A 16742-nucleotide genomic window follows, 5' to 3' on the forward strand; every position below is an offset into this window, starting at 1 on the left:
ACAACAAAAAGTGCAATGAGGCATGATATCATGTGTTGTGTTCACTGACCCTTACCTGCAGCCTCTATCTATCCTATCCAGAATTATTTTCCTCCTGTCTCTTTAAAGTGCAGGAGTGCAGCCCGGACGTATACCTGAGGAACTTGTTGAGGTCGCCATGTTTCATGTATTCAAAGACCATGATGAGAGGGTCGCTCTCCACACACACGCCATAGAAGGTGACGATGTGCTCGTGCTGCAGGTTGGTGAGCAGCTCCGCCTCTCGGTAGAAGTCTGCTCGCCCGCTCTCGCTGGCCTCCTTCAGCGTCTGTCACGCATGAATCAATAGGACTCGCTCACCGACTGACATTTGCATTGATTAGTCGTCAATAATTGGAGGAGAGAGCTGCTTCCCGTACCTTCACGGCCACATGGATCTTCTCGTAGTCAGGTGTCAAGTTGTAGCACTCTGCTAGAAAGACCTTGCCGAACGCACCTTCACCGAGCTCCCGCTTCAGCACAATGTTGTGTCTCTTGATGTGTTGGACGACTGGAATACAGACAATGACACTTTAGCAAAGGGGTGTCAAACTTGTTTTTCATCGAGAGCCACATTGAAGTTATGGTTGCCCTCAGAGGGCCGTTTTTAACAATAAGTAATAAATACATGAAGATACATGTACGTTAGGTCAGGAAAAACCATACGAGCCTATATCATTCCCTGTGAAATTTGAATATACATGTGTGTACACACATATATATATATATATATGTATATATATATATATTGCGCTCTACCACGGTATCGAGCACTATTCTCTGGATAATCCAATCAAGACGTATATATATATATATATATATATATATATATATATATATATATATATCAGTGACGGAAAGAAAATATGTAAAAAGGAAAAAAAATTATTATATTGTTATATGTATCCAGTGATTATCCAATAAAGTTATTTTCCATTTAACTTCACCAGTTTTAAATTATAATTTTATTCAAAATCGCTTAATTTTCACATTTGCCGTTCAAATACTGAGAATTACTTGGTGAGTCACAGCCAGTTGAGCCTCCCGTGGATTGCGCAATGACTCTGCTAACTGCTGGCTGCTGTGCAGTGAGACCGTATTGCTATATGAATTATATTATACATTTCCATAGTTTAGTTAGCTGAGGTATATAATGTACAGTGTATTTTGTCAACAACTGTATGTGTAAAATGTATTTATTGTGCTGGGCAGTCATAAAACTGCTGCGAAGACGAGCAATGTGAGGCTCCTGTTCTCCGGCCTCCTGGTGGTAGAGGGCGCCAGTGATCCCAGAGATCATTCTTGCACTACTCGGCTTTGCCGAAGCCGGTATGTTTTAAAGTTGTCGTTTGCCTGCATATCGTAAAAACAACCGTCTAACATTTTACAACTAATTGTAAACTTATAGGTGCCGACCATCAGGGCCAAGTTGCGACGAAAGAGTGTGTCGTGTTGAGATATTACGCAGAGTTGGTAAGTGAATTTGTTTGCTAATAGTAGCTACTAGCCGTACCCATGTATTTTCTATGGCCGGTTAGTATCGGGTTTTAATCCCGTTTCCTCCAATGTTTCTGATCCGATTGAATTTATATTTATGTTGAGTCTTTATTTTGGGAACTTAAATATGGTGACTGAGTATTGTGGCGTTTTAAGGCCATCTGTATTTTTTATGCTACAGTAAAAACAATAAATGAACACGGCCGCTGGAGCGCGGTTACACCTGTCATAGTGACAACACTGTGTACTAGAGATGCGCGGATAGGCAAGTATATCATCCGCAACAGCATCACCAAAGTCGTCATCCACCCGCCGTTCACCCGAACCAACATTTTATCAGGACCGTACCTGCCCACCGAAATACATCAGAGGTCGGCTGCCTTTACCACTCAGAGAGCTAATTAATTAAGTCAATTGGAGCCGCTAACGTTCTCGCAACCATCCAATAGCGTTCATCCTGATGACAAGAATATGGGCGTGCTGTGCTATGAAATTGCCTTAGACTTCTTCAACAACATGTATGAACCGATTGTTGGTTCGGCAACATGTTGTGTGCAGCTTCTGCAATTACGCGTACAAGATTGAAAGGCATACTGGATGTTACAGAGTACACTGATGGTTGTGATATAAACAACTTTAACACTTACTAATATGCGCCACGCTCTGAAGCCACACCAAACAAGATCGACAAACACATTTCGGAAGAACATCCTCACAGTAACACAACATAAACGCAACACAACAAATACCCACAATCCTTTGTACCCTTGACAATTCCTGAATATATTTTACACCCCCGCGCCCCCAACCCTCCCCACCTTACCGACGCACGGGGGTGGCGGGATTTGCTGCTAGCCAAGTGTAGAAAATAGTCAGGTAGTGTCATGAAAACAAAGGATTCTGGGTATTTGTTGTGTTGCGTTTATGTTGTGTTACTGTGAGGATGTTCCCCCGAAATGTGTTTGTCGTTCTTGCTTGGTGTGGCTTCACAGCGTGGCGCATATTACTAAGAGTGTTAAAATTGTTTATACCACAACCATTGGTGTACTCTTTGTCACCCAGTATGCCTTGCAGTCGTGTGCGTGTTGCTGCGGAAGCCACACATAACATGATGCTGGACTGACAAGCAGATCGTACATGTTGTAGAAGGCGAAAAAGCCAATGGCTTCATAGCACGCCCTAATACTTATTACCTGGGTGACTGCTCGCAGTCATTCAAGATAATAATAGCGTCTCGTATTGTCTTCTTCATTTCATCACACGGGTCTTAAATGGCTCTTTGAATGGCAAAGGATACAGATCCCCAAACCATGTATATCAAATATTTCCGGATGATTCAACCGCCACCCCGCCCGAATTTGATTAAAATCTACTTTTTCGTCATGTCAACCGCCCGACTCCGCGGATGAGACCGCAAACCGCACATCTCTACTGTGTTCTGTTGTGTTTGTTATTTTCTACAAACATGTGATTATTTAATATTGTTAATGTTAGCAGTATTATCGCTAGTAATAATAATCCATCCATCCATTTTCTACCGCTTGTTCCCTTTTGGGGTCGCGGGGGGCGCTGGCGCCTATCTCAGCTACGTAATGATAATAATAAATGTAATTTATTTATACAATACTATATTAGCTAAAGTACCTGCTACATTAAGTTAAAGTACCAATGATTGTCACACACACACTAGGTGTGGTGAAACTTGTCCTCTGCATTTGATCCATCCCCTTGTTCACCCCCTGGGAGGTGAGGGGAGCAGTGAGCAGCAGCGGCCGGGAATCATTTTTGCTGATTCAACCCCCAATTCCAACTCTTGATGCTGAGTGCCAAACAGGGAAGAATGCTGGTATGAGCTTTTAAACATAACCTGTTAACTGCTGCCAATCAAATGGTGAATAAGATACTCTAGAGGGTTCATATGTTTATAAATCTGACTGTGATCAAGTCAGTGCCTCACCAGCCATGAACCTCACCGCACGTCACTGATATATATATATATATATATATATATATATATATATATATATATATATATATATATGACCCTAGTGTTTGAATGTGAGTGTGAATGTTGTCTGTCTATCTGTGTTGACCCTGCGATGAGGTGGCGACTTGTCCAGGGTGTACCCCGCCTTCCGCCCGATTGTAGCTGAGATAAGCGCCAGCACCCCCCGCGACCCCAAAAGGGAATAAGCGGTAGAAAATGGATGGATATATATATATATATATATATATATGTATATATATATATATATATATATATATATATATATATATATACAGACCCAGTTTCCATATGAGTCACACAGGGTGTACACTGCCTTCAACCCGATTGTACCTAAGATAGGCACCAGCGCCCCCCACGACCCCAAAAGGAATAAGCGGTAGGAAATGGATGGATGGATGGTACAAAGACAACATATTTGATGTTCAAACTGTTAAACTTTTTTTTTTTTTTTTGCAAATAATCATTAACTTTAGAATTTGATGCCAGCAACACTGTCAGAGTTAGTTGGTGACGAACCCCAAGATGCAGAGAAGGAGGCAGGCATTGAGTAAAAAACATGATTTAATAAAACACTAAGACAAGAGCAAACAAAAGAGTACAAACGAAAAGCGCGCACGAGGCGGACAACAAACTTGGCTATGAACAAAAAAACTTGGAAGCAGGGAACAGAAGACAGTAAGCTACAAATCGCTACCAAATATAGCTTACCGCAAGGCTGCATTGACATGACACGACAGGTAGCAACGACATTGACGCGACACCACACGACAATAATCCAGCGCAGGTCTAAAATAGGAGCGGGCTGATTGAGGCCAGGTGTGGCCAGGTGCCAATCAGCCGCAACTGAGGTTAAACAGCGCCCAGGGAGAAACACAGGAAACAGACAAAATACCAGCGCTGACAGGAAATACTACACACACAGAGGAAACAAAGACAAATGCAGAGGAAAAAACTAAAACATAGCCAAACGGCCAGGGACAAGCCTGACAAACACGTGACAAAGAAGTCTGGAAAGGTGGCAATAAATGTGTGGTTAACCTATGGCTTTTTCTTCGCTAACGGCTAAATTATGCATTAAGCAAAGAAATCAAACACTGTACTAAAATGATCCACCTCAAGAAACAAACTCAAAGTGTATACAAACGACAAGGAAGAAAATTCCTAATAAACATCCTGAACCTTATCAAAAAAGGAGAACATTTTATTCATCTAATAAAGGATGAATACAGACACCAATGCCTTTTCTGTTTTGGTTGATCAGCCGTTTTACTGCCGTGTTACAGGGCACCATTTGGAAACAATTAAGTTATGTAAATAAACATTTACAAAATATTTCTATGTAACTATCTCATTTCACAACGTACGGGTATATAGCTGCGGCTTCTAGTACGGTGCGGCTAATGTATGGAAAAAATGGTCTTCTTCTATAGTATAGTGGATTTGGTTTATATATCCGTGTGGCTTATTGCCCGACAAATACAGTAGTAATGCTGTCTGAGGCTGAGCCAATCAGTGGCCACAATACTGAATAACGTGCTCTGTTTGGTTTTGTCACAGCTAGTGGTCGATAGATAGAATAGAATAGAATAGAAAGTACTTTATTGGTCCCTGGGGTAATTAAGCACCACAGTTCGCTCACAATAAACACTCATGTATTTTTCACATGTGAATAATATAAATACAGTCTATTATACAGCATTATTCAGATGTGAATAATATAAATACAGTCTATTATACAGCATTATTCACATGTGAATGATATAAATACAGTCTATTATACAGCATTATTCACATGTGAATAATATAAATACAGTCTGTTATACAGCATTATTCACATATGAATAATATAAATACAGTCTATTATACAGCATTATTCACAAGTGAATAATATAAATACAGTACATTATACAGCATTATTCACATGTGAATAATATAAATACAGTACATTATACAGCATTATTCACATGTGAATAATATAAATACAGTCTATTATACAGCATTATTCACATGTGAATAATATAAATACAGTCTATCATACAGCATTATTCACAAGTGAACAATATAAATACAGTCTATTATACAGCATTATTCACATGTGAATAATATAAATACAGTCTGTTATACAGCATTATTCACATGTGAATAATATAAATACAGTCTGTTATACTGCATTATTCACATGTGAATAATATAAATACAGTCTATTATACAGCATTATTCACATGTGAATAACATAAATATAGTCTATTTTACATACTGTCATGATCTGTGGTCTGGATCATGTTTTGGTTATTTTCTGTTAGTTTTAAGACTCCATTAGTTCCTGTTTTTGTGCACCCTTGTTTGTTTTAGATTCCATGACGAATTATGATTTTCACCTGCCTCTTGCGTTCGGGACACACTTGTCTCTAATCAAGAGACCGGTTTTTAAGCCTGTCTTTGTCAGTCGGCCTGGCGTCATTGCTTGTGTCATGCGGTTGTTTGCGTCATCCCTTGCCAAGTAAGTTTTTGTTTGTTCATGCCACAGTTAGTGAGTTTTTGCCCTGTCCATAGTTTATTCTATGTGTTAACTTTCGTTTCCTGCGCTAAGTTGTGCCTTCGCCTTCTGCGCCTTTTGTTTGTATCTATTTGATAGTCAAGATCAAATCATGTTCCTACCTTCAAGTCCTGTCCGGAATAGTCCGTTTGCTTCCTGGGAGAACAATCCTCGCAGTAGGTTGCGAAAACCCCCACGCTGTGACACATACTTCTGTAGTTTTGATATTTGTAGTTCATTTAGCCATTTCTATGCTTGAAGATGCTTAATATAGGCAAAACATTGTGTTGAATGTGCTTTGAAAATGACAAAAAAATGAAAGTGAAAATCAGCGGTGTGGTGAAGCTGCAATATTTGAAGTGCAATGTGGCGAGGGACCTTAAAGAAGTTAAGAAGTCAAACTGAGCTGTGCGGTTTTACAATTAATATAATTTAGGACGTGTTCAATTCTGCTGTCTGAAAAGCAGCTATTTTTGCCTTTCACAGCAGCCAACAGTGATTCCCGCTGAGTGAGCCTCCAGCATCCGGCCTGCATCAGACTAAATCCGGCGTCCGGCCCCCTTCACGCCGCCTATGGATTTATCCGAAACGATGCGGGTTACAAGATACGTTTTCGGCGCAGTGCGGTGACTCACACGTGTCAGCTTTCAGCATGCTGCCCGATTTGCCGAAGTACTGCGGGTTCTCAATGACAGGAATCTTTGTCATCCCGATCATCACTGCGTCTGGACCCATTTCTGAGGACGACGGGGTGTTGTTGCCATTGGAGACGTGATGGAGAGGGCTCGCCGAGTCGTCGTCGTTGCTGATGACTGAGGAAGAGCCTGACGAGACACAGAGGAGGAATAGGAGGCTGAGTGGGGCTTACAAATGTAAACATGCGGAAAAAAACCCTACAAACAATACAAGGGAGTAATACTCTAACAACTTAGCAACTAGCTTTTAAATACAAATATTGATGCATGGATGAGTTAATTAGTATTTTATAACACATAGATTATATATTTGGTAACACTCTGGTAAGGGGAACATATTCTAAGTAACAAAGATTTAAGTTAGAGTTATTTGGACACTAGGGGAACATATAAGGGTTAGGGTTACTAATAAGCCATGAATTGATTAGCGTGAACCCCGACTTAATCAAGTTGAAAAACGTATTGGGTTGTTACCATTTAGTGATCAATTGTACGGAATATGTACTGTACTGTGCAATCTACTCATAAAAGTCTCAATCAATCAGAGCAAAATTCTGAGATTATTGAGGGAAGACTCTTAATTAATGGCTTACTACTTGTATAATAAGGCCATGCAGAATAAGGCATTAATAAATACTTAAAGACCTACTGAAACGCACTACTAGCGACCACGCAGTCTGATAGTTTATATATCAATGATGAAATATTAACATTGCAACACATGCCAATACGGCCAGTTTAGTTTACTAAATTGCAATTTTAAATTTCCCGTGAAGTGTCTGTTGAAAACGTCGCAGAATGATGACGCTTATGTTGACACGTACTTGTGACGTTATTGGTTGGAGAGGACATTTTATCCCAGCACCACTCAAGGCTAAAAGTCGTCTGCTTTAATCGCATAATTACACAGTATTTTGGACATCTGTGTTGCTGAATCTTTTTTAATTTGTTCAATTATTAATGGAGACTATAAAGAAGAATGCTGTTGGTGGAAAGCGGTGGATTGCAGCTGCCTTTAGCAACCAAAACACAGCCGGTGTTTCTTTGTTTGTTGTGAAGCTTTAATATGGAACAGAGCGGTCAAGCGAACATGTTTCCCTACCACATGTCAACCGGCAGGTTTCGGTGAGAAAATTGTGGTAATAAGTCGGCTCTTACCGGAGACATGAGCGGAGCTTGCATCCTCCTGCAGCTGTCAAAGAGGCAGCTGCGACTTTCTTGGCTCCTCCGTGGCTTCCATCAGAGACACTGGCGGTCACCAAACCCCTCTGACTTTCATGTATGACTTTATAATCTCACTAAAACACTAGTAACACAATAAGCAGATAAGGGATTTTCCAAAATTATCCTAGTAAATGTGTCTAATAACATCTGAATCGCTCCCACTGCCGTCGCCTTTTTTTTTTTTCTAGTGTTTCACTCTAGCTTTCCTCGTCCAAAAATCTTTCATCCTCGCTCAAATTAATGGGGAAATCGTCGCTTTCTCGGTCCGAATCACTCTTGCTGCTGGTGGCTATGATTGTAAACAATGTGAGGATGTGAGGAGCCCTACAACCCGTGACGTCACGCGCACATCGTCTGCTACTTCCGGTACAGGCAAGGCTTTTTTATTAGCAACCAAAAGTTGCGAACTTTATCGTTGATGTTCTCTACTAAATCCTTTCAGAAAAAATATGACAATATCGCAAAATGATCAAGTATGACACATAGAATGGACCTGCTATCCGGGTTTAAACAAGAAAATCTAATTTCAGTAGGCCTTTAATAATGACTAATTAAGAGCCAATATGTTACTAATTTGCCTGTTAACAAGCAACTAATTAATGGTGAATATGTTCACCATACCTAAATGTTACCATGTATTTTTTTAATGATTATTATTTCCTTTTTTTTAATTGTTTTTATTTTTTAAACAATATCTAAAATTTAAAAGCAAATTTAGCCAACTGAAATAATGTGAGTCTGTCAGTAGTTTAAAAAGTAATTACCTGTGTGAAATTTTAAGGCTTTTTAAATCTCATCGCTGTGTTTTCTTTTTCCATGCATTCAACAAAGAGGGGTGTCAAACTCATTTTAGCTCAGGGGCCGCATGGAGGAAAGTCTGTGCACACGCGGGCCGGACAATTAAAATCATGACATTAAAACTAAAAAATAAAGACAACTTCAGATTGTTTTCTTTATCTTACTTTGGCCGAAAATAGAACAAACACATTCTGAAAATATTACTATAAAAATACAGAAAAAAATACCGCTAGCGGTAAAGTTTAGATCCATGAAGGAAAGAAGAAAGTGAATGAATGTTTATAACTGAATACATTTAAATATGCATAAAAATATTTTTTTTTAATTAATTAAGTAATGTTTATGACAACCTTTTTCCAAAACACAATATAAAATGTGAGATACAACAGGATAATGCATACATTTATCATTTGTTTTCAAAACAGTTACAAAAAAAGTGGGACCCCAAATATTTACTGTGGGACCCCATTTCTATGACTTGACGGGCCTTGACTTTGACACCCCTGATGTAAAACATGTTTTCTTTATTTTTCTCACGCTACTCTGCATTGATAGTCTCTGTTACACCCTCCAGGGAAACAATATTCAATAAAGTAATTACTTGTGACAAAAAAATAATACCACATTTTTTGTTTGAAGTAATCAAAAGTCTTAATAGGTTTAATAAAACTTTACTCGATGCAAATGAAGCTAAACTCAAGAAATAAAACAAGCTCACCTTTTATTCCAAACTTGGAGTTTCTTCCATATTTGAGAATGATCACCATGAGAACGCAACCAGTCAACGCCACTCCAGCAATCCCCACGATAACGTAAATCTGAAAGGGAAACAAATTAGTCATGTTGTAAACGTCACGATTGGCAAAATTGATTGATACACCAAATAATAATCAAATGAATCAATGCATTGCTTTTTAATGATATGTTCTGAAATTCTGTTTCGATATCAGTGTTGAATGGAGTGGACTAATGCCGCCTGCCTTTTACCTCATGTGCTTCAATTAATCAACAGAATTCTTAACAAGTGTGAATTATCTCCTCACAACGGATAAAAATCACTTACGGCAATGCTGTCGTCCAAGGGGGGCAGCGGTGTGTCTGAAAGAAAAGAAAACCAAAGACGAAGATGGACTAGTGTTAAATTTAACCAAAAATATGCATAGAATTCAAATATAAATTATAAAATGTGTTGCGCTCTCTACAAATATGCATTTTTCCTGAAATCAAAGTTGCTAAAATAATTTGATTATAAACATTACCAACATATTCAGACAATTACGTATTATAGTATATCACAAAAGCTGCCCGTTTACACATTTTTTCTATATATATATATATATATATATATATATATATATACATACATACATATAAAGCAGCTTTTGGTTCTATGACAAAAGAAAAATAGTGTGTTTTTTTTCTAATGCAGTTCATTTTTCATTTAGGAAATACATTATTATCATCATATAACCATTACATTTATTATAACACATCTCCTAAATGAAAAAATGTCATGCAACATGCATTTTTAGCATTTGGATCATTCCATGCGCAAGAATGCGCTTTTGTTGTGATGGTCCATCGCCTCCCTGCAGAGCGTCAGCATGCTAAAATTTGTTTCTGTTGTCTAGAGCAGTGGTCCCCAACCTTTTTGTATCCGCGGACTGGTCAACGCTTAATAATTTGTCCCGCGGCCCGAGGGGGGGAATCCTTTTTTTTTTTTTTTTCTTTGTCATGAAAAGGGACGTTTTTGTCATGAAAAAGGGAGGTTTTTGTGGTTGGTGCACTAATTGTAAGTGTATATTGTGTTTTTTATGTTGATTTAATAAAAAATAAAAATAAAAATAATATATATATATATATTTTTTTTTTTAAGAAAAATTTATAAAAAATTATTCTGCAGCCCGGTGGTTGGAGACCACTGGTCTAGAGCAGTGATTCTCAAACTGTGGTACGTGAAACATTAATGCTGGCTCCGCCTAGTGGTACGCCAAAGAATCACTTGAACAAAGTACAGTGTTCTCTTTTATTCAAACACAGTTTAACTGTTCAAACTGTGTGTATTGTTACAGTGGCTAAAAATATATGTGTTTAATAAAACCTGTATTTTAATGTTTGGTCATTATGGTGGTACCTGGAGGGCCAATGTTTTCTGAGGTGGTATTTGGTGGAGAAAGTCACAAAACCACTGGTCTGGCGATTTTGTTTCTATTTTGCAGAAAATATGTTATAGAGTGTATATGTGTGTTGCCACAGTTCACCAACATTGCACACAGGTTGGAGAGCATGATGAGAAATGAGTGTTTCCATGACCTTGTATGGACACAGATTCATCACGCAGTTCATGTTGAGCACACAGGCACCTTTGTTTTAGACTTTGAGGAATTTGTGATTAAGGGCTACATAAATAAACTTTTATTGATTGACTCAACTCCGAGTCAGACTGCGACTGGCGGAATATTTTGCTTAAAAAATAAACCCGGACGAGACTTTAGATCAGGGGTCTCAAACTCACTTTACCTGGGGGCCACTGGATGCAGAGTCTGGGTGAGGCTGGGCCGCAAGAAAAGATTTCTTAAAAAATGTTTGCATACCCCTCAGCATGTCTAGTTGTATAATGACGTATTAAATTGTATTCCTTGTGCACCGCAACTTTCTGTGGAAATAAGACACGTCGGGTTGCCCGAGTGTTATCCGGCGTCATATAGAAATATATGTAGTGTTCATCGTGTGAGGAAATGCAAATTAAACAATAAAAAAACAAATAATGGTTTGAATTGGTCCAGGTTATCGGGTACTGTTATTACTGACGGACAGGTGTCGCGGTGTGACTTCAGCCAGGCACGTAAGAAAACCCTCGTCTCCATAGCAACGTCTCTGTCACTTTCACTCATTTGCCGCTTTTCCACTAATGCAGGGGTAGGCAACCCAGAACGTTGAAAGAGCCATTTTGGACCCAAATAACACAACGCTGACAAGCGCCATTCATATAAAACTCGCAGGCCGCACTAACATTAAACTTTCATATTAAGGTGGACGCCGCAAAATAACATCTCGCGGGACGCGTGTTTGAGACCCCTGCTTTAGATAAAACCATGGTACTTTGCATATCGCAGCGATTAATTCTCATACCGCAGCACAAGTTTAAAATAGCTTCTAAAAGCAAAACGCATTTTTTGAAGCTGCTGCTAGCAAGAACGCTACAGGTTATCGACAACAAGAAGTTAACAACAAAATGCTGGCTGAACATACTCGAGGCAGTGTTGTCAAAGTACCAGACGGATAAGTTAAGCAATGCTTTGTGACTCTCATAATTAATCTCAATTCAAAAGTGTCATTAATTTGATTTTAAAAAATGACCAGTTATGATGCTAATTTTAAGATAATGGTGATCAACGACAAGAAGCTCAAATATTTGAGATAAAAATTGTAAATTTTGTCTAAAAAGAGGGGTCATCTTACATTCAGGTATATACCGTAATCCAAATGTACTATTAAACATCTAAATAAATCATTTCAATTATATTTAGGTGAATAAGCATTACAACAGGTGGTGCGCTTTGTTGATGTTATTGACTTGTTGGAGAGCTAATAAGGCTTATTTGGTAAGTGAATGACTGAAAGCTAATCAATGCTAACATGCTATGTACATATTGCCTCATTATGCCTCACTTGTAGGTATTTTTGAGCTCATTTATTTTTTACTTTGCTTGTATCCTCTTTGTATACAATTTGTTTTTGCATAATAAAAAATAATTAAAGGCTATTAAATTAGGCTGACCTGCGATGAGGTGGCGACTTGTCCAGGGTGTACTCCGCCTTCCGCCCGATTGTAGCTGAGATAGGCGCCAGCGCCCCCCGCGACCCCGAAAGGGAATAAGCGGTAGAAAATGGATGGATGGATGGATAATCAATGCTAACATGCTATGTACATATTGCCTCATTATGCCTCACTTGTAGGTATTTTTGAGCTCATTTGTTTTTTCCTTTGCTTGTATCCTCTTTGTATACAATTTGTTTTTGCATAATAAAAAATAATTAAAGGCTATTAAATTAGGCTGACCTGCGATGAGATGGCGACTTGTCCAGGGTGTACCCTGCCTTCCGCCCGATTGTAGCTGAGATAGGCGCCAGCGCCCCCCGCGACCCCGAAAGGGAATAAGCGGTAGGAAATGGATGGAAAATTAGGCTGACCATACGTCCTCTTTTCCCCAGACATGTCCTCTTTTGCGGGGGTGTCCGGGCTGTTTTATTTCAAATGCCTCAATTGTCCGGCATTTTGAATTAGGGTTGCGTGTATTTTCAATGTACGTCCAGGGTTAAGTTACCGAATATATATTACTGGAGTTGGTGAATTCTAGCTGTAAATATTGTAGCGGCTGGCTACGGGGTGTTAGCCAATGGCTTTGGCTGGGGGGCGGGACTTCCGGGGAAGTTAGGGAAGTGACGCTGTTGACAGGAAGTGTTGGTTTTGTTTTAAATGTTGACAAGGCATTATTTTTTTTATTTTTTTTTTACAAAAGCCTAAAATATTTTGCTCAGAAAAGCTACCTCTGTTTTTGTTGTTTTAACTGATTTGTGAAATACCCTTCACCTATGGTGTATTCTCTGAGAACATCTGTTTTTGTTTCAAATGTTTTGAGGCATTATATATATTTTTTACATTAGAATGGTCCACTAGACTGAGAATAGACATTTTAAAGAATGGGCTGTTCCCTTTTTTTGTTTAAATATAATTAACCTGTTTAGAGGCATTATTTATGTGTATATTATATACAAGAGGTTATTTTGAATATTAGTACCTCTGTACTTCTTCCTAAAACTGCAAATGTTACATAATATAAGTGTGACTTATTTTGTTATACTGTCAACAGAGGAGAATAAAATGCTTTATTTAAATAAATATATTATTTATAAAGCAATTTCTATTATCATTGGCAAATGTTCACCTAGTCCCGGTCTTGGCGTGCTGCCCGCCTTGACACGCATATATCTGTATGTGTCTTCTTTTTGGGATTTCAGAATATGGCCAGCCTAATTAAATGAGCCTTATGATCCATGATAAGGTATTATCATGGAGAAAGTTTACACCTTCTGGAGGAAACAAAAATTGAGCTGTTTGGCCACAATACCCAGCAATATGTTTGGAGGAGAAAGGTGAGGCCTTTAATCCCAGGAACACCAATCCCACTGTCAAGCATGGTGGTGGTAGTATTATGCTCTGGGTCTGTTTTGCTGCCATTGGAACTGGTGCTTTAAATGGGACAATGAAAAAGGAGGAGTGCCTCCAAATTCTTCAGGACAACCTAAAATCATCAGCCCAGAGGTTGGGTCTTGGGCGCAGTTGGGTGTTCCAACAGGACAATGACCCCTACCACACGTCAAAAGAGGTAAAGGAACGGCTAAATCAGGCTACAATTAAAGTTTTACAATGTCCTTCCCAAAGTCCTGACTTAAACGTGTGGACAATGCTGAAGAAACAAGTACATGTCAGAAAACCATCACATTTAGCTGAACTGCACCACTTGTGTCAAGAGTAGTGGTCAAAAATTCAACCAGAAGCTTGTGGATGGCTACCAAAAGCGCCTCATTGCATTGAAACTTGCCAAGGGACATGTAAGCAAATATTAACATTGCTGTATGTATACTTTTGACCCAGCAGATTTGCTCACATTTTCAGTAGAGCCATAATAAATTCATAAAAGAAGCAAACTTCATGAATGTTTTTTGTGACCAACAAGTATGTGCTCCAATCACTCTATCACAAAAAAAATAAGAGTTGTAGAAGTTATTGGAAAATCAAGACAGCCATGACATTATGTTCTTTACAAGCGTATATATACTTTTAAATGGGACTATATATATATATATATATATATATATATATATATATATATATATATGTATATATATATATGTCAGGCTTGCCCCTGACAGTTTGTGTATGTTTTAGTTGTTCCCTCTGCATTTGTCTTTGTTTCCTCTGTGTGAGTGTAGTGTTTCCTGTCAGCGCTCTTATTTTGTCTGTTTCCTGTGTTTTTTCCCTGTGCGCTGTTTTCCCCTCAGCTGTGGCTGATTGGCACCTGGCCACACCTGGTGTCAATCAGCCCGCTCCTATTTGAACCTGTTTTGTCCTCCAGTAGAGTGCTGGATTATTGTCGCTCCTGTCGTGCCGTGTCGTGTCTTTGCAGCGTAGCGGTAAGCTATATTCGTTAGATGTTTGTAGCTTACTGTTTTTTGTTCCCTGCTTCCAGTTTGGTTTCATATTACAAGTACGACTTCTGTTTTCCTGCTCGCTACCCGCTAGCTTCCACGCTAGGCCCTTTTGTTTTTTGCTAGTTCCATGCTAAGTTCCTTATGTTTTCTAGCTCCCATGCTAGCTCTCTTAGTTTGTTATCCGCCTCGTGCGCACCTTTTGTTGTACCCCTTTTGTTTGTTCTTGTTCTATTATTTTTATTAAATCACGTTTTCTCACTCCATGCCTGCCTCCATCTCTGCATCTTGGGGTTCGTCACCAATTAACTCTGACAATATATACACATACATGCATATATATATATGTATATATATATATATATATATATATATATATATATATATATATATATATATATATGTATATGTATATATATATATATATATGTATGTATATGTATGTTTATGTATGTTTATATATTCTGCCTCTAAAGAAAATTATGTTTGCCTTGGTGCCCTAAAATATGAGCCCTCCTCCTTGCCTTGACCTTATAAAGTTAAAATTTGAGGCCTTTGTGTGTAATATTACACTAGCCAGAAAATAAATAAAACCTTTGCGTTGTTTTTAATGAACATTTAGGCCTACTACGCTGCTGTATTTTAATATTGGTCATTACGGTGCTACTTGGACAGCCAAATGTTTTTTGAGGTCGTACTTGGTGAAAAAAGATTGAGAATCACTGATGTGGAGCTTCTGACAAACGTTATAGCTATTCATTTAATGATGACAGTTTTTAAAAATGTCTTACCAGTCGTGTCTAGACAGAAAAGGAACCACGCAGCAGTCGATCCAATCAGTGTATGGACAGGATTGATGACATAGAAGAATTCATTTAAAGCCGTTAAAATGAAGCCATATTTGATAGTGGAAGGGTACTTACAATAGTAGATAGCGTCTTCTTCTGCAACAAAAAAACAAAACGTCCGTTTGTAAACAGTTCAATACTTTGAAAGCAGTTCTATGAGGTTAAACAGCAACCTGTGTGGTCGTATGGTGGGTCGAGAAACTGGGCCGAGACCTTCTTCTCGTCCTTCCCGTACTCGTTTTTGGCCACCAGCCTGTACACGCCGTTTTGCTTGTGCGTGGGGTTGGTGAGCTGCAGGCAGCCGTGGTACTCGCTGTTGAAGGAATCGTGGTACATGGTGCGGATGAAGTTGTGCTCCTGGATGGTCACGTTCTCTAAGTACCACTGCAACTCGGGCTTGGGGTTGCCGGTCACGCTGAAGGGGATGCACCAATGATGGTCCTGCTCTGGCTCTGACAGCTGCACGATGATGGGGGCAACTGACGAGGCAGGCAACCGGAACAGGAAGAGCAGTCAGGAAGTAAACAGAAAGAAGAGGAGCCAGGAGGGAAAAGGATAAGGATGGAGATGTTGATGAGGGACACAAACATTAGCTACCGTATTTTTCAGACTATAAGACGTAGTAAAGGCCTACTGAAATGAGATTTTCTTATTTAAACGGGGATAGCAGGTCCATTCAAGGTGTCATACTTGATCATTTCGCGATATATTGCCATATTTTTGCTGAAAGGATTTAGTAGAAAACATCCACGATAAATTTTGGTCGCTAATAAAAAAGCCTTGCCTTTACCGGAAGTAGCAGACGATGTGAGCGTGACGTCATGGGTTGTAGGGCTCCTCACATCCTCACTGTCAGGCTTTCCCCTGACAGTTTATCTATGTTTTAGTTTTTTCCTCTGCTTTTG

The 16742-nt window shown here is 39.0% G+C and overlaps 1 protein-coding gene across 1 annotated transcript in view; it reads right to left on the reverse strand.

The window, feature by feature from the left end:
• Positions 1-16742, reverse strand: part of ntrk2b (neurotrophic tyrosine kinase, receptor, type 2b) — an 85229-nt gene that overhangs the window by 19736 nt on the left and 48751 nt on the right. The window contains exons 8-13 of the mRNA XM_061876616.1: positions 16011-16316; positions 9840-9907; positions 9495-9594; positions 6695-6883; positions 399-529; positions 135-307 (exon numbers count right to left, since the gene is read on the reverse strand). Of these exons, the coding sequence (XP_061732600.1) occupies positions 135-307; positions 399-529; positions 6695-6883; positions 9495-9594; positions 9840-9907; positions 16011-16316 (967 nt within the window). The remainder of the gene's footprint in view (positions 1-134; positions 308-398; positions 530-6694; positions 6884-9494; positions 9595-9839; positions 9908-16010; positions 16317-16742) is intronic.

Source organism: Nerophis ophidion, linkage group LG17 (genome assembly GCF_033978795.1).
Source record: "Nerophis ophidion isolate RoL-2023_Sa linkage group LG17, RoL_Noph_v1.0, whole genome shotgun sequence".
In the NCBI taxonomy this organism is placed as follows: Eukaryota; Metazoa; Chordata; class Actinopteri; order Syngnathiformes; family Syngnathidae; genus Nerophis; species Nerophis ophidion.